Genomic DNA, 25,294 nt, shown 5'->3' on the forward strand with positions numbered 1-25,294 from the left:
ACTCTACCCTATACATTTTCCTACCTTTTTGGCACCAATGTTTTGAAATTATTTGATTTTATTTATTTTAAAATGAAATTGTCAATGTTTAATTCACGTAATATTTATTTCTGAAGCATTCACCACTAGGAATATTGTTTGCTTATATGTTGGACAACAACAATTACGCTGTTACGGAATAGTTATCTATTTTATTTTTACAACCTTTTAAAGGTTTTTTTTTGTAATATAATTTGAAAATAAGATATTTACATCTTCCGGCCAAGATCAACATTGAGATTTGAGGATGAAAATTGAACTGATAAACTGTCAAATAAGAAAAAATATCGTTTAATTTCAACCACTTTTAAATGCTCAAAGTTATTTTATTCCAATGAATTTATTAGGCTAAATGCCTATAACTAAAATCATATTATAAAACCATGAAAAACCATTAAAAAACCACTTCGTATCATATGAAATTTACCCAAAGAATGCAACTATATTTAAAAAAAAACTCGCTCCAAATATTTGAAAACTATGAGTTGTGATTTTATAAAATAGTGTTTCAAGTTAAGAAGCGCTAGAAATAAGATTTTTAAGGTAAATTCAATGATTATTTATTTATTCACAAGTTGAAAATACTTGTTCTGAGATAAATTATTTGTCATGGCAAACTAAATTTCCGCATGATTTTATGGCAATTTTATGGTTGTGGAGCATAGATTTTCATTTCAACAAAAATACTAATATTTTTTTTTCTTTTATTAGGGACGATTTAAAAAAACGGCATACAAATTAGAAAGTTTATATTTTTTCTCAAAGTTGCATGATTTTTGACAAGCAGTCAAGCCATTCATTGATCCCCACACTCATTTTGACCATTAAAGTTGCTGTTCTATACAATTTTGTTGCAAAAGATTTATCAGAAATAGGATCAGAATAATTTTCGTTAAATTTCAAATTTCCCGGAATCCCCGCGATTTCCCGGAAAATTTGTTAAAAATTTCCCGTTTTCCGGGAATTTTGTAACCCCGGGAAATTGGACGCTCTAGTATGATGTATTTGCACTATAAACGTGAATATATTCCTTCGTTTTTCTCAAATTCATGAACACAATTCACGATTTCGAGAATTGATTCTTTTCGTGAACAAGCCTTTATCAGAGACAATCTTTGCCGATTAAAATAAGATAATTCGATGATTAAATAAGAAATGTTAATAAATTTCTCGCTCCAAATTCTGATAAGTTGTGTTTCGTGAACTTCCGCCCGAAGAATCGATTTTGATTAAATTATGTAGAAAACTGAAGCATAACCAGAAAACAAAAGTAATACTGTTTCAACTTCATGTTTCCGATCGAAACCCTGGGTCAAGCCATAAACACTTCATTACCTGGCACCCAAGCCGTAAACCAACGTTAGCTGCTTCGCAAATCGATACACCCGAAGCGAAGTGCGCGGTCTACGAGAATGAGCGCACTTTCGTATGCACATTCATTAAACCAGTGTCTCTTTCAGCAGCGCCTCCCGTCAGTCAGTCAAAGTTCTGACAGCGACTTCTTCTTCTTCTTCCAAGTATTTGTAGCCGGTATGTGGTACGTAGGCAAACAAAGTGAAACTTGACCCCTGCACCATTGAACGTCGCGCTTCGGGGTCAAAATCGGAAATGAATTTTTCATTACCCCTTCTGGCGTCGTCGTCGTCGTCACTGGCAGGATAGTCCGACTTGAAGAATTGCTGTGAGGAAGCTCGGAACGACACACGCGGCACATGAAACAGAACCACGTGGTGAATCCCACAGGAAGCGGGTAGATTTGGGACGATTGATAAGACTCTGGGTGACCCAGAAAGATGAAGAAGGTAGAAAAAATGGTTCGAGAACGGAAGCCGTGGGTTGACCTGTTGAGCTCTGATCTCGTCTGGCGATTTGATCGAAGTTTGAGGAAGTGTTGCCATCAATTGTAATCCAACTCACACTCACAGCGCTCGATTTGGCAATACCACCACCGGTCCTAATCGGTTTGAACTGCAACCATACTTTGTATCAAACTCCTAACGACTGGCATTAGCCGCATAACACACACATACAGTGATACATTTGTACGTACAACTGTGTGTGCGTTGCACAAACATTGCTCGAAACGCGAATCATTTTCTCTTTTTCCACTTGATCAGCTTTCGGATTGGCTACTTTTTTCACGAACCACGGCCACAGCTGGAAGCACCGCTGAACCTCGGTGGAAGCTGAGCTGCAATTGCATCATCGTGCCCACGAGAGGCTCTCCGAAGAAGCACTGGCAACACTGGCGCGATTTCCCGATTTCGTGTGATGAGTTGGTATTGTTCGTTTGAACGAAAAGTTACATCGCAATCCACGCGGTTGTCAATTAGCGGGAAATCCCGCCCTGTTGGGCACCCCTCGGTGCATTTGAATATCGATCTTCATCTGACGGATCTTGCGTGAACCAGTCGGAGAAATGTACTCGTAATAAGCGTTGGTTCGCGCGATCGATAAGGAGATTAATTTCTCGTTCGGCGTTGCCAGATCACGCGTCAATTCTGAAGAGCGAGGGCCATCTATACAAGCTGAGCACTTATCTCTCAATTAGGTACCGTACAGGTGCCCATTATGGGCCAATCGCGAGACGGATTACGTCCGGACTTTCTGGTTTTGTACGTGCTGGTTGCAATGTTGAAGATTAGGGCCGTACATTTGAGACAATCTCAAAATGCCACCAATCAATGCAACACTCTTGGACTTCAGTTTCAAAAATTCTATGCGCATGCGCATTTCGTTTTAGCAGTCCGCGCCTCCTGATTGGTCAGATTTGGATGGCCAATCCGGGAGAAGCGATTCGATGCACTTGTTAATGGCAGTTGAAGTTGTTTTTCTTTGGTTTGGTTGTTGTTTATGGTGGACAGTAGTTCCAGTTTTGATTTGTTGTTGTTGAAATACATTTGAAAATTGTCTATGAGACGTACTTGCCACCACAAACGTCGTACAAAACAATCAACTGAAAGTGAATACCGGATAACCATCATCATAATCTTCGTTCGTTCGCTCAAAAAGATGATAGCCGCCGGACGCCGCGCCGCACCGGTTGACCACTGGCCCGTGGCCAAACGGAGAGAGGGGCTCGTCCGGAACCAGCCAGAGCCCAGCCTCGCCTTCAGCATCATGCAGATCTTCACCAGCAATAATACCGACCCACCTTTCCGCGCGAATCGTACCGCAAGCCAAACAAAACTCATAGCCGTGAGAGAGAAAATTCGAAACGGAAATTCCGATATTGAATTTTCCTCCACACACAGCTTAAGGGGAGACTACTTGGTGGTGGTGGTGGCGTCTCGTGTTGCCAAACTGACCGCGCTGGCATCACTTGGTTGGCTACTGTTTAGTGGCGTCTTTGTATCGCAAAATTGTGCACGGACCCCCCTCTTCTTGGTAGCCAACCCCAACTCCACCTACACCCAATTCTGGCTGTCTGCCATAAATGGGCGTCTATTTCGCTGGACGGTTTTTTCTTCTGTTTTTGTTTTGAAATGAAATCCCTTTGTTTATACACACAGAAAGACACACACTTTGTGTGAGCGCCAAGAGAAACAAATCGATTTCTAACGTCCTCCATCATTGTAATACTGACTACCGGCCTCCATATTGGGCATTATTACAGTGCACATAAGCATTTCAAGCACCACTATGGGGCTACCACAGCAGCATAAAGTGCTGCCGGAGTTTGGTTTCGGTTTTGTTTACCAGCTTGGTTTCTGATTTTTTGCTCATTGCGCCTCTTTTAATTTGCGCCTTTTGTCTGCTCAACTAGGCGCGAAATTGGAATGAAACTAGTCGCGGCGCCATGAGTAAAGTTGGTCACACACACAAAAAAAGTTAAAAATATATGAACCATGTTTTGAATAGGTTTTGGACTACTAAATGAAAATTTTTACAGCAGGCCACTTTAGAAAATATGGTAATTTCGATATTTTTTTGATCTTTTTTTAGAAAATTTATTTCAAACGGAAAAAACGTGCACTCGATTCAAAATTTTACTACAACTCATAAAATGAAATAAAAATCTCATAAATAGCGTGTATGTTTTTTTCGGTGAAAATATAGCACACCCAAAACTGGCAGCGCTAGTCCGAGAGAATGATGGTCTCGAGTCGAGAGAATAGTGGTACCATTCACGGACGCAGAGAACACAGCTCGAGATGGGCGATAGAACTATTCTCTCGAGGTTCATTTGCAAAAAGAGTTCATCCGTCAAACAAAAAACCAAAAGTGTCGACAACGGGAATCGAACCAGAGACCTTTGACAAACCAATCCAATGACTTAGCTTCCTCGGCCACCACAGCTTGGTGACCAAGGAGAAGTCAGAAGTCGATGTATGACACTTGTTGGAGATTTATTGATTCAACTTACAAATGAACTCATTTGTTATGATGGTGTGAGTTGGTACCATTATTCTATCGATTTTGGCACTGAGCCCTCAATAAATTTTGAGAGAACGATTATCTCGACTCTGAATTTTGGGTGCAAGTTCGTCAATATTACACAAATTCTCAAATTCTCATATTCTTGATAAAATGCAACGAATTTGAGATAAAGTAATATTAAAATTAATACAGTCCATACTCCATTATAAGAAGTCCTTGCAAAAATTTCACTTCGGATAGTCTAATCTTCGGAGAGACGAATTAAAAAAAATCGCTGTCTAACGTTTGATTGTCGAGCTTGACATGACCCCTAAAATACTCTAAAGTTATCAAAAAATGTCTAAATCCAAGATGGCGGCTTAAATTTTGGTGACAAAATATTTAAAAAAAAAAGCATTTTGTAAGTTAATAGGCAGTCAACTACAGTTCAAACTCGATTATCCGAAGGTCTCCGAAAAATTTCACTTCGGATAATCGAATCACGAAAAACATTTTTTTCTTTGTCTTATTTTTGATGGTTGGCCTAAGTATCACCCGAGCAGTTCTCTCAGATTTCGGTCATTCCATTTTTTTTTGTATTTTTTAATCCGACTGAAACTTTGTTGGTGCCTTCGGTATGCCCAAAGAAGCCATTTTGCATCATTAGACTCTCCATATAATTTTCCATACAAATTTGGCAGCTGTCTATACAAAAATGATTTATAAAAATTCAAAAATCTGTATCATTTGAAGGAATTTTTTGATCGTTTTGGTGTCTTCGGCAAAGTTGTAGGTATGGATATGGACTACACTGGAAAAAAATGATACACGGTAAAAAAATTTTTGGTGATTTTTTATTTAACTTTTTGTCACTAAAACTTGATTTGCAAAAACACTATTTTTAATTTTTTTAATTTTTTGATATGTTTTAGAGGACATCAAATGCCAACTTTTAAGAAATTTCCAGGTTGTGCAAAAAATCTTTGACCGAGTTATGAATTTTTTAATCAATACTGATTTTTTCAAAAAATCTAAATATTGCTCGTAAAATTTTTTCAACTTCATTTTTCGATGTAAAATTAAATTTTCAATCAAAAAGTACTTTAGTGAAATTTTGATAAAGTGCACCGTTTTCAAGTTTAATCCATTTTTAGGTGACTTTTTTGAAAATAATCGCAGTTTTTCATTTTTAAAAATTAGTGTACATGTTTGCTCACTTTTGAAAAAAAAATTTTTGGAAAGCTGAGAAAATTCTCTATATTTTGCTTTTTTGAACTTTATTGATACGACCCTTAGTTGCTGAGATATTGCCATGCAAGTGTTTAAAAACAGGAAAATTGATGTTTTCTAAGTCTCACCCTAACAGCCCACTATTTTATAATGTCGATATCTCAGCAACTAATGGTCCGATTTACAATGTTAAAATATGAAATATTCGTGAAATATTCCGATCTCTCCGAAAAAAATATTTAAAAAAAATTTAAATCAAGACAAACATTTCAAAAGGGCGTAATATTGAATTTTTGGCCCTTTTAAAATGTTAGTCTTGATTTAAAATTTTTGAAAGTATTTTTTTTTCAAAGGTCGGAAAATTTCACCAATGTTTCATATTTTAACATTGTAAAACGGACTATTAGTTGCTGAGATATCGACATTAGAAAATGGTGGGTTGTTTGGGTGAGACTTAGAAAACATCAATTTTCCTGTTTTTAAACACTTGCATGCAATATCTCAGCAACTAACGGTCGTATCAACCAAGCTCAAAAAAGCAAAATATAGAGAATTTTCTCAGCTTTCCAAAAAAAATTTTTTCAAAAGTGAGCAAACATGTACACTAATTTTTAAAAATGAAAAACTGCGATTATTTTCAAAAAAGTCACCTAAAAATGGATTAAACTTGAAAACGGTGCACTTTATCAAAATTTCACTAAAGTACTTTTTGATTGCAAATGTGATTTAACATCGAAAAATGAAGTTGAAATTTTTTTACGACCAATATTTCGATTTTTTGAAAAAAAAAACAGTATTGATCAAAAAATTCATAATCCGGTCAAAGATTTTTTGCACGACTTGGAAATTTCTGAAAAGTTGGCATTTGATGTCCTCTAAAACATATCAAAAAATAAAATAAATTAAAATAGTGTTTTTTTTTAAATCAAGTTTTAGTGACAAAAAGTTAAATAAAAAATAACCAAAAAAAAATTTACCATGAATCATTTTTTTTTTTCAGTGTAGTCCATATCCATACCTACAACTTTGCCGTAGACACCAAATCGACCAAAAACTTCCTCCAAAAGATACAGATTTTTGAATTTTCATACATCATTTTTGTATGGACAGCTGCCAAATTTGTATGGAATATTATATGGAGAATTTAATTATGCAAAATGGCTTTTTTGGGCATACCGAAGGCACCAAAAAAGTTTCAGTCGGATTAAAAAAATACAAAAATTAAAATTCCAAAAAAAGACCGATTTCGTTACTCTCCTAACTAAACTACTTAAAAATTATTTAGAATTTTTAAACCCAAGATGGCAGCCAAAATGGCGATGATAACATTTTGAAAAAATACATATTTTTATTTTAAAAGGCAATGAAATATTCAAATTTGCCTCAAATTTGAACTCGAATTTGATGTTAAACAAGAAAATAAAAAAAATATGAAAAAAATAATTCAGGTTGTTTTAGCAAAAGGTCGTAAAAATGCGAGAATCTGTGACAATCAAACACGATACGCTTTTCTTCAGAAACAATTAGAAAACACGCGAGAAGATAGCTTAAAACGAGTAGATTTATTTGCACGTGATTTTGTATGCGAGAACAAGAGTACGTGTAGTCTTGTACGCGGCTTTATTTCAACTGATAAGACGGTCCAGAACGAGATCTGATCTCCTCCAGACGAATTTGGATGTGAAAGGGAATGATAAAGTTCTTCTCGATCGGACACGATCACTTGCCGATCGTGGCTCCATACTACCGTGTGTGTGATAAGGAATAGTGTAGAAAACAATAAATTCAAGTTCAGCTTAAATCTAAAAGAACGCAGCATTCGTTAGGGTGGTGCGTTAACACAGGTCATGATTCGATTATCCGAAGTCCCATACAAACATTCGAATAATCCAACCAACATCCTTTTCAAATGTAATTTTTGAGTATTTTAAAAGTCAACCGTTGTTCAGTTTTATAGGCAATTCATCTTTTTTGGACCCAGAGTCTTAGAATATGAGGATCTGGCAACCTTGTCTCAAATAATAGAAATTACATACTTTTTTAAGCCGGATCTCACTGATCTTTATGAAATCTTTGCCCAGATCCATCATCCGACCTATCGTTGGATAGATAGGTAATCGAAAGAGCTTCCAAACGAGTATTAACGCTGGAGATCTGGCAACCCTGTCTAAAGTTTTGGCCACTTAAGTGTGATTTGTGTTCTTTTTTGATGCCTGATTTTACTTATCCTCATGAAAACTATGTCTGGATCAGTCATCCCACCTACCAGTAGATCTGTAATCGTAATCCTTCCAAATGAATCTAAAAAAAATCAGATCTGGCAACCCCGTCTCATGATATGCCCACTTAAGTGTGATATGAATACTTTTTTTATGCCGGATCTCATCTATCTTTACGAAAACTAAGTCCTGATCTACCATTCAACTAATCGTGGGATAGTTTATCGAAAGATCTTTCAAAAGTGTTCTGGCAACCCTGTCTTAAGTTATGGTCACCTCAGTGATCTTGACATCCTAGTATAAAAATGTGATTATTTAAGTGATGTTTACATCTTTGTTTTATGCTGAATATTATCAATTCAGATGAATATTGTGTCCGAATCCATCATATCACCCATTGTTGGAAAGGAGTGATGAAGTCACCAACCACTGAGTTGGATTAAGTTTACAAAAAAACGGTTTAACTTCTATCATTTGTTTTTTTAATTCTTTTTGTATATCTAGTTTCAATCAGTGTTTGATGCTAGACTAAAACAAACCATTTCGATTTTTTTATAGAATTTGATTGCAATCGAATCAATAAAAATAACAATCAGTGTGAAAACAGCAATTAAGAAATTACCAGAACACATATCCTATAAATTCACATCAATCTCATAAAATTCTAAACCCACTTCCAGCCACGCTGCTCCGCCATCAAATTTCACAGTTCACGCAACAATGCGATAGAAAAAAAATATATTACCAGTACCGGCGTTAGTAACATCATAATCAAACGCACACTAATCATGCATCAATTTGAATACAATTAACCTGCGGTGCTGCCGATGCGATACGATACCGCTCGACGGACCCTGAACGTGGCGTTCGTTCCCAAAAGTCAAACCTTCAATACATCTTCATACTTCAAAAAGTACTGGCGTTGATGCTTTTTGCCACATCCAGCCGTGCTCCCGGATGCCTCCTTGAAGTTGCGCGCTGCTGGTAATTACGCCGATGAAGCCCCAGAGGGACTCCCGGTTCGGAGAAGGAACATCAACAAAAAAGAGGAAGAGAGGAGAACAAGAATCGAGGAGAATCCGCCCCGGCAGGGGTCGAACCGTCATCATCATCATCATCACCGTCTCTGGTGGTACTTACATTATTTGTCTGCACATCGATGATTACGTAAATCAGCAGAACAACCTCCTTCTCGTCGGAGCCAAGTGCGGCCCCGTTATAGCCGCTCGTCGCCACGTACAGTGACACCACATGTCCCGGAACTAGCATCTTGGGACGTCGTCGTCTCCTCTTCAGCGGGCCAGGGAATCTGCACTCTCTTCACCGTACACAAACACACACGCGCACTTCTAAGGAGGCAGATGGCTCAAGTGTCCAGATATTGGCCCGTTAGCAATTGGGGCTACTTCTCTTCAGGAGGGCCTCACCAACAAAAAAAACAACAACCTTCTCAAAAAACAGACGCACTCCACCTCAAACACTTTTAGTTGTTTTATTGCTACTTTGTTTAGTTATTTGCCCCACCGCTGCGCGCTCGCACAAGTCTCCGGTACAGCTCTCTCCCCGTACCGTCGTTGATGATGGTAATCTCACTGAATTCGTTAGCTCCTTTTTTTTCCTGTGCGGGGATTGCCCAACTTCCTACCGAAAATTTAATTGCACTTGAACCTTTTTTTCACCTTTTCCTTTCGCACTGCTCGCTCCAAAATCGGACGCGGGTTCGTCGCTTGTGGCGCGAAACCTCTCTTTTCGACGGTTCCAAAGTCGAAATTCGAGCAGCTAGAAGCTGTCCGGTTGCATAACTCGGAGGTTCTCGACACGCGAGCTTGATAATGAGTAATTGTTCACGCGCGCAAATGTGCTATTGGTTTGCTGCTTGCAGTTTGTATTGCGGATTTAATCAGATTTCTCACGGCGCGCAAATGCGTTTGATGATTGCGGTGGAAGTTGTACCTGCAAATGAAGAGAGGGAGAAAAAAGCGCTTGATAATAACTATGATTTGTAAAACTAATCAGCTACCGTTAGTGTTAGTGGTGGTGGTGGTGGTGGTCAGTCCAGGGTTAGGCAGCGTTGTTGTTCAGCGTTTGAAGACGACCCCCCATTGATTGTGCGTACACGAACGCAGCCGTGGATTAAAGTGGATTAAGATGTAATTGATTCGTGGAACGTGTGTGGTTTTCGGTTTGGAAGGCGAAACTTTCGATCGGATCTCGGTTGAGTTTAATATCCATGTTCGCAGGTGTTTGATAAAGGGCACGCAGATCCAACAATGTGAGGTGAAGAAAGTTATGTAATTTTTCTGTATGTGTCAGTTATTATCGACGAGATTTATTTGCTGAAAATCGGTGTGAAATTATAGTTATTGTAGAATGTACACAACAAATCCGTTGAGAAAGCCATGGTGTCGGATATTTATGGATAAGCTAGGTTAGGTTTTGGTTTGTTGCCTTGAACAACATTACTTATCCATGAAAACAAACCACTAGAATCCCTCAAGATGACCGCGAAACGTTGAAGTAAAAGTACATACATTTGTATACTTGCTAAAAGCAGAAATGTTGCCAAACATAACCTCAATCTAGATTAAAAAGTGTTTATTAACAAAATGTTTGCAAAAAGTAATAGATAGAACAGATATTCTAAGGTTTAAACATTTAAAGCAAACAAATAGTGTTATACATCAGAACAGCTCTTGATTTTGTTTTAACCAAAATAATGTTTAATACCCCTGACTTTTAAAAGGCAATTTCAAAAACACCCAAAGAACAAAAAAAAATTTTTTTACGGGACCTTTAAAAAACTCTAGAGTTGTTTTGTAATCATCATAAGACTATGACAAATAATCAAACTTGTACTTTTTACTGTTTGATAGTTTGTCAAATTCACAAATAGCATAGCATAGCATAGCATTGGTGTCTACCCGTAGCTGCTACTTCGTTATTGACCAGGACCCCCAAACATTGCTCCGTGGACCACAGATGAAAAGTAGGAACCAATCATCACCCCTTCGCAATTTTCAAAGGTCCCTATCGTGCTGATCAATACCGACGCCGGCCACGACCAGTGGTAAGACACGGGGAAGTGGATGGGAATGTTAGCCGATACTTGAGTGATGGGACCGCCAAATCGACTGCGTCTCCGACAAAGTATCACATGAGTTTTGAGGGGTTAGTAAGATGGGTATGAGGTCAGGATTCACTGTGGTAGGTGATGCGACCATGAGCATTTTTTTATGGGTTGAAATTTTAAAAATCTTAGGCAGCCGGCTGCGGAAAGATACCTATCTAGGGATTTAAATATAGTATTAATTCGACCGCGATTCTCCAGAAATTCTCCGTCGGCGTGCCTTCCGATCAACGGTGATGTAGGAAGGGCTTCATTCATTAAAATTATTTTATATCATAAGCCTTAAAACATATCCGTCGACGTGCCTTCCGATCCTCGATGATATGGAAAGGACTTAATCCAGCAATACGACTTGCTTGTCTCAAAAAACAAAAATCGGATCGTTTCTATCGAAAACTATATAAAGAGAACAAAAATAAAATTCATCGGCCAACGAACGCGCGAACAAAAAATAAATGAAAAAAGAAGAAGAAGAAATCCAATCACCCCATGCACTCGAACAGCGACATAAAAGAGACGGAAAATAACACGAAAAAAACAGGACTGCGCGTCCACACAGGCACCGCACTACTGATCAAATTCATAAAATTCATAATGTTTATAAAACTTATAATATTCATAATATTCACAAAATTCATAAAATTCGTAAAATTCATAAAATTCATAATATTCATAATATTCACAAAATTCATAAAATTCGTAAAACTCATAAAATTCATAAAATTCAAAAAAATCATAAAATTCATAATATTCATAAAATTTGTAAGATTCATAAAATTCATGAAATTCGTAAAATTAGATTAAATTGTCAAATGGTCCTATCTCCATAGAAAACACATGAGGAATAGGTTGTTTTGAAAAGTTAATCTAGGATTCATTAAATTCATAATATTCATAAAATTTATAATATTCATAAAATTCATAATATTCATAAATTTCATAATTTTCATAAAATTCATAATATTCATAAAATTCATAATATTCATAAAATTCATAATATTCATAAAATTCATAATATTCATAAAATTCATACTATTCATAATATTCATAATATTCACAAAATTCATAAAATTCGTAAAATCCATATAATTCGTAAAATTCATAATATTCATAAAATTCGTAAGATTCATAAAATTCGTAAAATTCATAAAATTCGTAAAATTCATGTATTCATAAATTTCATAAAATTCATAATATTCATGAAATTCATAAAATTCATAATATTTTTAAATTATTAAATTAATAATTAAATTATTAAATTATTTTTTTATATATTTCAGAATTTTTGAGTTCAAATGTACATACATACATTTTAGAATTTTTGAGTTTTTAAATTAAAAATATCCTAATTTGGAATTTTTATATTTTTTAAGCTTGGTTTTAATTTTTTGCATTTTAAAATTTTTAACGTCTGGTTTTAAATTTATTTTGCATTTTTTAATTAAAAACTGTTAAATTTAAATTTCAGAATTTCTTTTAATTTAAAATAGGTTCTGAACAGGGCTGAAGCCTTGTTTAATTTTTTTGTACAACGGTGAAAACACGCATGGAAACTATTTCTGATTTTTTTTTTTTGTATTCTAGTTCAAAAAGAATACCAAGACAATATTTTTTCCCCCTGATAGTTTGTCAAATTCACAAATAATGCAAAAAGTTTGCAGACTGACGTTTCTGCAAACAAATGCAGGCAAACTGTCAAACTTTCTAATAGTGCGCGTTTGTTAGTTTTTTTTTAATACCTCAGTTTGAAAAATTATGAATTTCGACAAAAAATGGTTTAGAAAATGTTGTTTACTTAAATTCAAAACATGTTCAAATATGCCCAAACATGCTGAAAGTGATTATTGATGCAGAAAAATGGCCTACTTATCGACATCAACAAAAACAGTGCTGAAAAGTTTATTACTAAAGTTTAGAACTCATTCGAGTGCTAAAAAGTCTTTTCAGCACATGCATCGAAAAGTTATATTTTTCGATACAGTTTTGTTAAATGAAAAAATCCTATTCAAAAATCTGGAGTTTTTTTTAAGGTCCAATAAACCAAATTTTCAGTTTTCGCTTTTGGGCGGTATCAAAAATACCCAAAAAGCAAAAACTGGAAATTTGGTTTATTGGACCTTTTCCAAAAAAAACTCCAGAAATGTTCTTCGGAATTTCAAAATTCAATATAACACTTTTGTCACATCAATTTTTTTTAGGAGATCAGAAAATTTCAAAAATGTTTCATTTTAGGGTATTTTTTTCAATATTTCAAGCACTTTTTCATAACCCTTTGTACAAAACAATCAAAACTGAAGTCTTTTGAACAATTTTGACTATTTGTTTCATCAGTTTATTTGTTTTCAGCAGAAAAGTAGCCATTTGAAAACAATGTTTTTTTGCCTGTTATGGACCCCCTTTTCCTATAGTGGACAAAATCGGATTATGGACCCGGGTCCACTATAGGCAAACTGTTATTTTTATACAAAATTTAACCGATATTTGATGTTTTGATGCATGGTGTAGGTCTAATGATAGATATAATGAATAAAATATGGATTTTTCTCACTTTTCATCATAAACAAATATGTTTTGTTAACAAATTTCGCTTTAAACAATAAAACCTGTTAGGTTTAAACAGACATTTAAACACATTTATATTAAAAAAAGATCAGAGAAAACGTCTCAAAAACCACTGTAAACATAAAAATAATTTAAAAAAAAAGTAACTATATCACCTAAAATCGGACCATAAATTGCTGATATATTGGTACTGGTATTAAATGGGGGCTGTTTGGGTAAAAATTAGATTTTTTTTATCTTTTTTTCTGAATAGTCCTACAACTTTGCCGATGGCATCAAATCGATCAGAAATTTCCTCCAAAAATATAGATTTTCAAATATTTACGATCCATTCTTGTATGGATCGCTACCAAAATTGAACGGGCAAATCATTGACACAAGTCGATTTTGTAAAGCTCAAGTGTCACACCCCAAAACAGTGTCGAAAAGTTGAAATGGATGTCAAAAAGTAGTTTGCAGCTCTGTTATTTTTTGCGATGAAAATTAGACAGTCCGGGAGCATGTTGATCACAAATTGAACGCATCCATTTTTTGTGATTTAATGTAATTTAATATAGTCTATGCCTTGGTTCGGTTTAAAACGACAAAATAAGCATACTCGATTAATTTTCTTGGAAAATTTGTTTAGAGATACTTCATATTCAAATAGAGGGAGCGTGCTCAAATCGACTAAATTGTAAAATTGTAAAAGGTTGAAAACATTTAAATACGATGATTTCAATAAAATTATCAAATAGTTGAATCAAAAATTTGATATATTATTTCAAAACACAATCTACAATTCATTAACCCTGAACGGAATAACAAATTGTGTAATACCTGAGTTATCTAATCAGATATCCGCTCTAGCCAAAGCCCCTACCCTAAATGGTTGTTTCACGGGCTTATCAATTACCTTAAGCACCCTGCTCTTGTCGTCGTCGAAATCACTGAACAAAAGTAAAATGCACCGGTAATAAGATTTGTAATGATTGTGGGTGACATAACCTTGATCATTTGACGACCTCCATTTTTTGTTTGATTTTAATTAATCTAGATTTAGAAAATAATATTTTATCAAACATGTTTTCTACAAATCGTATGCAGAATTTGTTTTCTTCAAGCTCATTTGAAAAAAATGCAAAATTTAGTTGTTTACCAGTGCTTACACGCATTTTTGTCAAATTCTCCGCAAGTCAACAATAACACACTGAACAAAGTACACATACCAGACACACGGTAGTGGTAAACAAACCACGCGTCCAAGTTCATACAAACAATATCATCACATCAACTACATTGCTACCTACGACACACGTACAAACCTACCACTAACACTGACCTAATCCGTTTGCGCTGGACGGACGCTGATTTTCTTTGAGTGCAATAAAAATTACACCAAAAAGTAAAGATAGCAAACTTCTTCCCATTTTTGTGGTCCGTCAATACACAAAAAGGCACTTCGCGGGGTGCTTTTTATCAGTGCTAACGAATCGCTCCACGCTGCTGCTAGCAATAAATGAAAAAGTCACGAATTACTCTCGCAGGAGCAAAAAGATCCAAAAACTTGGTGAAGCGAAAATTCACCCGTCTCAAAGCCATTCACTTGTCCATCGAAACGAGTTTTAAAAATAAAATTAAACATGCCGAAAAAACTGTTTTTTCTCATTTTTGCCACAACTCACAATCACAACAACAACCGAGAAAAAAAAAACTTACCCGCGAAAATCGCACTCCAGCAAAAGTTGCGGAGCCAAAAAACAATCGCAAAAATGTAAACACAACAAAACAAAAGAAAACCCCGAATGACCGCACAAAAACGTCCGCGTCCGTCGAAACACAACTCTCTAAATGCCGAAGCTTCCGAAACCGAACTGACTGACTGAACGAGGCGCAACCAAACAACGTTATTATTATACACACACACAAAAGCTGATGACCACACGAACACACCTATTTTATCGCACGCATCGAAGCAACCATCTACGCACACAAACACACACGCACACACCTGTTGTCGAATACTGAACCGAACGCCAGAATCCCAAATTCGAAGGTATGAGGCTTGCGGGATTTGTTGGTGTGCGATGTGGTATGGCCATACCACAACAAAACTCTCATATTTTGATACACAACGACGCGAAACAACAACAATCGGTGGGGTAACAAAAAGCTTGGATCGTCGAGTGAGGAGGTCACCTCGCAGGTACGAGGCTTAACTGATATTCAGTTTTAGCGCAAGTTTAACGTTCAACTCTATACTCTTATTTAACTCTTATTTAACTTATATGTGATCATGAAACTTATAAAAAAGGGGAAGCCCTTAGTCAGCTGTTTAGTAGTTCTCATCATTGGAATGATCATGATGAGTAATCGCCATGCACATTGGAATTAGTATGTGTTGAGTAATCAGCCATTGTTGACATCACTACTAGGTGATTATGCTAAGTTATGAACTCATGACAGGTTTCAATGGAAAAACGATGCTTAATAGTAGTTTATGCCACAAGTTGCAAAATCATGATTTTTCAGCTCGAGACGAGACGTATATTTATCAAAGGAGGCAGACCGAAAAGTTCAACATTTCAGCACTCATAGTAATAGTTTTCGATACTGTTTTGAGAAAACATATTCAAAGAGTGTCTCACTTGTTTCATAAATTTCTACATCAGCGTCGTTATGTATGGTGCTGATAAGTAGGCCATATTTTCACTTTCGATCGACTGAAAAAGTAAATATTTCAAAAACACAATGCATTTTTTTCAATTCCGTCGGTAAACTACTTACTTTTCCTGTCATTCTCGAACGACGAAACAGCCTACTTTTCTCTACCAAAATAATAGAATCGAATAGAAGCCCTTTTCAAAACAAATGCTGAAAAGATCAACGTTTCAGCATTGAAATGGGTGCTAAAAAGTTCAACTTTTCAGCACTTGTTTTGAAAAGTAATACTTTTCACTTGTTTTGAAAAGTAATACTCTTTTCACTTGTTTTGAAAAGTAATACTTTTCAACATTGTTTTAATTTTAACGGTGGATTGACTAAATACATGAACATTTGACTAACAAATCCATTCAAAGAGTGTTTTTCAGAATTGAAAAAAAAAATTGAATGGCACTCGTTGCAAAACATGATTTTTTCAGCACTCGTCATTTTTATTGTTTATAAAAAATCTTCTTTATGCAACTTGTTGCATAAAGTACTATTCCTGCTCTGATATTACTTGATAAATTTTGGTGTTTTGAATCCGCCTTTTTTGGAGACCATTGTTCGATTTTTGGTGTTAAAAATATAAAATTCTGAAGTTTTCTGCTCTTTCTTTAAAAAAATACTAAAAAATACCTTTTGGAAAACTCTAGATTTTAGAATCAAGAGTCACATTTTGAAAAGGCTGAAAAAACACTTATTTTGTACATTTCAAAAAGTTGAGTTTTAATCTAAAATTTCAAACTTATTTTTAATAAAAATAGTTCACAACAGTTTCATTTTTTCACTTGACATTCGAACCAATAGTTTCCGATATCGTGAGTTTGAATTTGTTTACTAAAACTGTAAGTTTCAGTTAACAAAATTAGCCCTAAAAATCAGGGGACAAAAAAAATCAATAAACTTCAAAATTTCAGTGAAAATTTAAAAGCAATTAGCTGAAATCAATTTAATATGCATTCCCCTGCGTTTAGAATTATTCAAAAAAAAACACCTTTTTTCAAAGATTCATATCAAGACCTAGACAACAAATCATTCAGAAAATATCTTCTCATACTGTCTTCCTTTGACTAAGGGAAATAATTGACAATGTCCAAAATAAAAAAAAAATCAAAATCTCTAATAAAAATGGCGAGATTCCAGACAGTTACTAAATTTTGGACGAAAAAAAATTGCAACGACCTTCAAATAGTAAACAAACAAAAAAAATAACTTGTTGAACAAAATTCGACCTTTTGAGATTCTGTTTTAAGATCTTTTGGAGCAATAAAAAATGTAAGGCACGGCAAAAAGTGTTTTATCGAGGATTTTTTTTATTTAATGCTAAGATTTTACAATCATTACTTTAAAAAACATTTCTAGATTTATTTTTTAAACTGATTTATTTTTATTTTTAAGCATTTTAATTGTTTGAAAAAATTAAATTTTGTGAAGTTTCCGGTTCTTTTTAATAACAATAATTTTTAAAACTTTACAAACATGAGTAACTTTTTGAAAGGGTTGAAAACAGTTGTTTTTTTACATTTTTTAAAAAAGTAAATCTTTCCCAGTTCCTGAGGGGAACACCCTTGAAGAGTATCGGGCCGGCATTTACAAAGCGGATTCAGTGGCAGTTTCATTCTCAACTTAATGTTAACATGTTAGGGTTAATGTTAACATTCCATAGGTCGCCTCCCTAAGGTGTCGTGATAAGGTCCAGTTTGTGACGATACACTACCTTCCCTTTACTAAGTAATCGATTCCAGAAGGGAAAAGATCACCAGTTGTGTTGGTCCAAGCCGGGATTTGAACCCCGATCTATCGCTTACGAGGCGGAAGCGTTACCACTGGGCTACGTGGCTTTTTAAAGGTTGGACTTAATTATAAAATTTTGGACCTATTTTTTCAAAGAGCATAATACTGTGAGTTTTTTTTAACCGCCTTTACATTGAAAAGTGCACCTTATTCAAAAAAATATCAAGCATCATCAAAATCAACCTACAGCAGCAATTCTCAACGGGGGTACCAGGCCTACTTACCTACCCAAGACATCAAATCGTTTTAAAAATTCTTTCACATACAAATAAAAAATACAAAATTGAAAATTCTGTAGAATAGGCAATATTTTTAGAAACATTGATTTGTCATTATACAGTATATTTCACAGAAAAAATGATCTAGAAACATGACAGAATTTACTTATTATAATAAAAAAAAAAAACAGAAAAAGAAAAATAAAATAAATTTGTCGAAAAGCGAAAAAAAATTACAAATAAACAAAACATTCAATATCGAAACAACATCTTAAATTTAAAAAATCAATCGAATAGAATAATTAAAAAAAAACAAACTTAACAAAAACAAAAGGTTTGATTAATGTTTTTAACACGACATCTTAAAACTAATAAAACGAAAGATAAAACAAAATACAATAAGTAGATCGAAATGGAAAAAAAATCAATAAAAGGCCAAACCGGCACTTTATTGTGCAAATATGTAGAGAAACTATTAAATATAAATAAAATATCACCAATTGACTAAGTGTGCGAAATAATTTATTTTTGTTTTTTCTTACTACTAAAAGCTCTTGATTTTTGCTTGACATTCGGGTAGCAAGATTTTTTTTGTAACACTTCACATTTTTGTTTCTATTTTCCATCAAACACAACACTTTTCCTCCCACACTCACCCCTCTAAAATTTACCATTTTGTTATCTTTCGTGTTTCTGTGTTCATATTTTTCCCTCCCGGTGAGGCAGACAAACGAGACAAGAGAAAATTAAACCCGGTGCGGCACACACCTGTGGAGTTGCTTCCCCTCACACTCACACAAGCACCGTTTCGGACGCGCGCACGCACCACAAACTGACCAATGCCAACAAGATAATATTTAAAGAGAAGTCGCGGTTCCCCCCTTTCTTAACCACAATTAATACCTCGAAGGTCAACCAGGAATAATTGACGGTTGATTTCGGTGGTGTAGTAAGTTTTTTGAGGGGTTTTATTCTCGTTTAATTTATACTTTCTATATTTTAAAAGTTCAAAATAGTTGAAGAACAATTAAAAATAATTAAAAGTTAATTTAAAAAATAATTAAGGTTATTTACGGTGTTTTCAAAAAAATCATTACATCAGTTTAGGTTTACAATAAAATTGCAAAATAATTCATGACCTCTTGTCGAGACTCATCATAATAAACCTGGCCGGGCACTTTGACAGCCGACTTATTGACTTTCGCGCCGTCTGTCATGCATTAAGCGCATCTACCAGATTTGCGTTCCTGTGTTTATCCTCTTCTCAACCTGTAAGTCTCCCTTTAGGATCTAATTTAGAATTAATTATCAAGTAACGTAATTTTGCAAAAAAAAAATCTTGTAGAGCTGCAAAAAAATTCAACCAAAGGATTTAAAAAATAGAAAATAACAAAAAACATAAAAAAATAAACAAAACACAAAAGAAAACTTTGAGAGAATAGATTAAAAAAACAAAGAATATTTAACAAAAGAACAGTCAAATACAAATTTCAAAGGAACATAAAAATGTTAGTTAAAAACATAGAGTCAGTAACAAATAAAAGAGAATAAAGATTGTTAAACGGCCTTGACAGGGTCGACCGACGACCAAGAAAGGTAGAAAGGGGCATCAAGTCGAAGATGATGCACCTCGCACGCACTCACACACCAACAGGTACACTCTCACCTGGTCATTAAGGTGGTGCGACTACCTTTCTAGATTGTGCGATGCGAAGAAACGAGACAGCCTAACCCGGTCTCCTCCTTTCGTCTGTTTTCGTTTCGGCAATGTGCGTCGAAAGAGCTTCGAGCATAAAGGTCCGGTATAAGTCAGTCAGTGGGTAAGTCCACGTGTCACCCGGGTTGGTTGAAGTGGACTCCCCGCGACGAGGAGCCGAGACTCTTGGAATTTTAACCTCCTCTCACACTGGTGTTATTTGCACACACAACACATTGACATGGTGGCGTCGTCGTCGTTTTGGCATATATCGCAAATGACAACCACACTATAGTCGGGAATCATCGCGGACAAGCAAATGTGACAAGTACCGGGAAAACGGGTCCGGCTGCGGACTCGGACTCGGACTCGGTGAGAGACACGTTTTAAAATTTCTGCGAACTCTCTACAAGCCATCCGTCTACACGGGAGAAAATCTAAAAAAAAATCATTTAAATTTGGTTTGTCTCTTAAAAAAAGCATAAAGAAAAACTCAAAAACATCAGAAAATTCAGGGATTCCCAGTTACACCTTTGCTTTTACCAGTGTTCCTAATGTATAGTCAACTGACGCAACCAGAACTGACTGTTTGTTTACACATCGTCTTTAACCCATCAACATCGTTTTGCTTGATATTTTTACCAACTTTGGAAGTGTTTTTGATAAAAGATTAGAAGCAACAAATATAATGTTTTTGAAGAAATCTGACAGGATAATTCTTTTAGTGCAATTCTCTACGTTTTTGCAAATTGACTTTTCTTTGAATTTTTTTTTTAGCGAAATTTTGTCCATGCATTTCCTATGCCAAAAGAAGCTACTTTGCATCATTAGTTTTTTTTTTAAGTTAGGTATGCGAATATTCGAAAATCTGTTTATTGAGAAGGAAAACTGATGACAGTTTGGGGTAAAAAAGCAAGCTCAATATTTTAAAATGTTCAAAATAAGTTTTTTAGCCATTTCAAAAGGTTACTCATGGTTCTGATTTTAAAATAGTGTTTATTGAAAAAGCAGAAAATCTTGCCCATGAACATGCTACAGATTACCACTGGCCAATTACAGACTCGTAAATGTGTTTTGAGACTTGCCCATGAAAAAACATGAAGTTTGATACCCATATTGCTATGATAAGTGGAACTTTCCGAATTGGCCAATTTCCCCGGGGCACCCGGAACCTGCTACAGCTTAGTGAGGCCAATTAAAGATCCGTAGTTGTGTTTTGAGACTTGCCCATGAAAAAACATGAAGTTTGATACCCATATTGCTATGGTAAGTGGAACTTTTCGAATTGGCCACTTTCCCCGGGGCACCCGGAACCTGCTACAGCTTAGTGAGGCCAATCAGAGATCCGTAGTTTTGTTTTGAGACTTGCCCATGAAAAAACATGAAGTTTGATACCCATATTGCTATGATAAGTGCAACTTCCCGAATTGGCCACTTTCCCCGGGGCACCCGGAACCTGCTACAGATTACCCCTGGCCAATTACAGACTCGTGAATGTGTTTTGGGACTTGACAATGAAAAAACATGAAGTTTGCCACCCATATTGCAATGGTTCATCGAAGTTGCTATAATAACTGTGGCCAATACGTGTCCTCCCGGTCCGATTTTACGGAAATGGCCATATCTCTGCGGATTTTCAACGGAATTCAATGCTTCCGGTTGCATTCGACTGGTTATTAGTTGTACTTTCAGGAAAAAATATTGATTAAATAAAAAGCTCACTACAACTAAAATGGCACGCCGCAGAAAAACTTGCTTTTTGACATGACCTCGGGAAATCCGGAACATCTCCGGTGGCCACGGACCGTACCCTTAAACGGGTCCATTTTCTAAAACTGGAATAATTTCCCTTTCACCTGCTTCTTGAATCATCAAAATCGGTTAATTTTTCGAAAAGTTATGAGCATTTGAATTTTGACAAAAACTTGCCTGTCCAACCCCTGTATCTTTGCCGAGATATAGCTATTTGAATTGAGCAGTTTCAAAAAACGGGTGCCACGATATCTCTACACTGTTTCGACCAAATCGGCTCAAAATGTTGGTAAAGACTCGCTAAACCGGTTCCGTGTACATGACGAAGGCCGATTTCAAAAAGTTTATTTCAAAAAAAGTTAAAAATATGTTTGAGTTTTTCATATTAAAAAACGTCAGTTTTTGATTTTTGTATTTAAAAAATCAAAATTTAAAAATCGGGCTTCGTCATGCACACGATGTATGTCTTGAGAGTCTTCATCCCAAATTTCAGCTAATTCGGTCCATCCCATCTCGAGATATCGTGGCACCCATAAATCTGGAGTTTTTTTTAAAAAGGTCCAATAAACCAAATTTTATGTTTTTGCTTTTTGGGTGTTTTTTAATACCCTTGACTCAATGCGGTTTCAAAAACACCCAAAAAGCAAAAACTAGAAATTTGGTTTATTGGACCTTTTCAAAAAAAAACTCCAGAAAACGCTCACAAAGTTTGACAGTTCGCTTTGCGCATGGCAAAATTTTAAACTTAAATCGTCTATCACTCACTTGAATCATGAAATATTTTCATGAAACTTTCAAGAGTGATTGGAAATCATCTTTTTAGTGGAATTATCAATTTTGCCGTAATATGAAATTTTGATATTTTCTACATGTATGTAACCCCTTAAGAGGCTGTATCTGACCAACCACCATATTTGTAGATGGCAAAAAATTGAACATTTTTTGAAAAAAAAATCAAAAAAAGCCTAAACAAACGGTGAACTCCGTAGTAACAGTTCAATAGGGCGAATCTGCGTGTGTAAACAAGCAGTCTATCCCCCTCTTACTTTACGTGAACTGTCACTTATGCAAAAGTGATAGACTGCTTGCTTACAAACGCAGATTCGCCCTATTGAGCTGTTACTACGGAACTTTAGGTCGTTGCAAATATTTTTCATGCCATTTTTATCTATCTTTATTGGATTTGCCAATAAAAAAGTGTTGTATCTCGGTTTTAAATGTCCGCAAATAGCTGAAAAACCTTTTTCTTATTTAAAACTAAGAACGTTTCGATTTTGTTTGTAAGTTAAGATCAATAAAAATCCAGCTTTATTCACATTTTTACCGATTTGCATGAAAAAGTTTATGGGATTCCTAAGGGCAAAGGATTTAAAATGTCTTAATTATCCGAAGCCTCGATTATCCAAAGTTTCGATTATCCGAAGGTTTGTATGGGACTTCAGATAGTTTTTTTTTTGTCACTTTTGACAATAAATTTAAGTTCTGCGACCCGAATTTAATCGAAATTGTGTTGTTGATTGCCTATTAAATCACTAAAAGCATTTTCCTAATATCTCGTCACCGCCATTTTGGATTTAAAAAATTATAAATCATGTTTGAGTAGTTTAGGCGTTTAGGAGTTTTTTATCCCAAAATTCCTCACAAAAGGTGGATCCCCAAAAACAACTCCCGCCAACACTCTCTGAGCCCAAAAGAATCGTAAAGATCCCCGTCCAACGACATTAAACGCAAATACGAGCCTCGAGGTTCGATTTATGAATGAGATTAGGAATGGGAGAGAAAACGAATTCCGCCGGTCGGTCGTACCGGTGGCTCGAACTTCTCCGTCCATAACGGCGAAAGGTCGTTTGTTGACCGCGTCGTCAGCCACCGTATTCGGACCCCAAGATGAAAAATCAGGTCGTACTAACGCGTCATCGCGCTCGTGTTGACCATACTCTGCGGAACCTGTATTTTGCGTCGCGATACGGATGGATGAAGGTTGAGGATAGGTTTAGGAACAGGTACTTGGAGGTTGGTAAAGATGATACTTCTAAGAGAGTAGCGAAAATTTCAATGAAGAATTGATTAAATGTGATATGATAATTTATAATGCATACTGCAAATTCCATGTGAATGCATGACAGATGAAAGATGAATTCGCAGAAAAGTCAGTCTTACAATTTCGCAAACCTCGAGAAAAATGTAATTGTCATCTTGGCAAAGATTGATAAAGCTTACTAAACCCAACTTGAGGTGAAAAGATGTGAAAACTAACACCTAAATAAAATAAGATGTGTGCCAACATTGGAGCCTGATTTGCATAAATCTATGTTTATTGGGTTTAAAACAAACAAATTCTTTGTTGCATAACCTTGACGCGATACAATTTAAGTATGAGGATTGTTGCCCATAAATCATAGTTGTCCCATGAGATTTTTTTATTTTTAGTTTTTTTTTCAAATCGAAAAACATTCATTTAATATGTAATTAACAATTATTTGACAAAAAAAAAGGTTTAACATTAAAAAGCTACAATTCTAAATTTTCATGGCAGAAAAAAACGAAAAACATCACGAGACTGCGATTTGGTTTCAGTTTCAATCTATCAAACTCGGAGAGACGCGCTCTCCAAATTTGGCAGCGTTCCATAAATTAACAACCACGCAGATTGAGTGTGTTCAGCGTGTTTGGGTTACACCATTACTCATTATTGGCCATTGATTGATCTGATTTGTGTGCGTCTTTTTTTATGTTTCAATTTTTGCCACGAAACTCGATACACCGGATGTAGGCAACTTTTACGATCCACAGCTGATTGAGTCGATTCAAAAGTTTATTTTTGGAATTTAACAGCTTGCACTGCCTTAGAAACTTGAAAAATATTGGCCTAAATTTAGCACTAGAATAGCTCTACATTTGCACTAAGGGCTTAGCTGACATTAAAAAATATATACTTATAAATTTTAGTTAATATCTCAATCAAATCATCACCAACAACAACGAATGAATTTCTCACCTCCGAAATTCGATTACAACTCAAAAACTTCAAAATCAGGAAGCATCGATGTGGTCATCTTCATCAACGCGCCATCTTTTCGGAGGTGCTGCATTCAATCATCTCCGCGCATACACACACACACGCTTCATCATCAATCGCGTCCACCACACTCAGACTCGATTGAATGGACTGAAGGACAGGTGGAATGATTGGCAACGTCGAGAAGGAAGGAAGGTAGAAAAACAAAATAAAAATCGAGAAAATATGATTCAATGGCCGTACGGCTGCTGTTGTAAACGGCAGGCATTGAAAGCATTGAAAATCAATTCCTTATTTTTATTTCGTGGTTTTTTTTTCATTTCAGGAAAGAAAATGTTATTTAATAATCATATTAACGAACAGTTCGGAAGGTTCTTACCATCGCTGCATAAAAATTGTTGTTCTTAAACAATTTATAATTTCTTATTTTTAACTAAATTTAAAGATTACAGAATGACTCAAAATCCCCAATAGGTGGATTCAACGCAAAGCATAAGCCAATGTTGGCAGTGATGATTCCATCGGGTCTCAAAAAGAAGCAACATCCAAAAAAAAGTGGAGAAAAAATCAAACGTTTTCGTCGGATCGGAACGC

The 25,294-nt window shown here is 35.5% G+C and overlaps 1 protein-coding gene across 3 annotated transcripts in view; it reads right to left on the bottom strand.

Moving 5' to 3' along the window:
• The window catches only part of LOC6042175 (RNA-binding protein fusilli), a 124,039-nt gene that overhangs the window by 94,703 nt on the left and 4,042 nt on the right, over positions 1 to 25,294 (bottom strand). For 2 of the 3 annotated variants that reach the window (XM_038251612.1, XM_038251610.1), the window contains exon 2: positions 8,988 to 9,800. In XM_038251612.1, the coding sequence (XP_038107540.1) occupies positions 8,988 to 9,116 (129 nt within the window). In that variant the 5' untranslated portion in view covers positions 9,117 to 9,800. Of the gene's footprint in view, positions 1 to 8,987; positions 9,801 to 15,234; positions 15,391 to 25,294 lie in introns of those variants that run through there. The other variant, XM_038251611.1, reaches the window with a different exon arrangement.

This window comes from Culex quinquefasciatus, chromosome 2 (genome assembly GCF_015732765.1).
Source record: "Culex quinquefasciatus strain JHB chromosome 2, VPISU_Cqui_1.0_pri_paternal, whole genome shotgun sequence".
Taxonomy (NCBI): domain Eukaryota; kingdom Metazoa; phylum Arthropoda; class Insecta; order Diptera; family Culicidae; genus Culex; species Culex quinquefasciatus.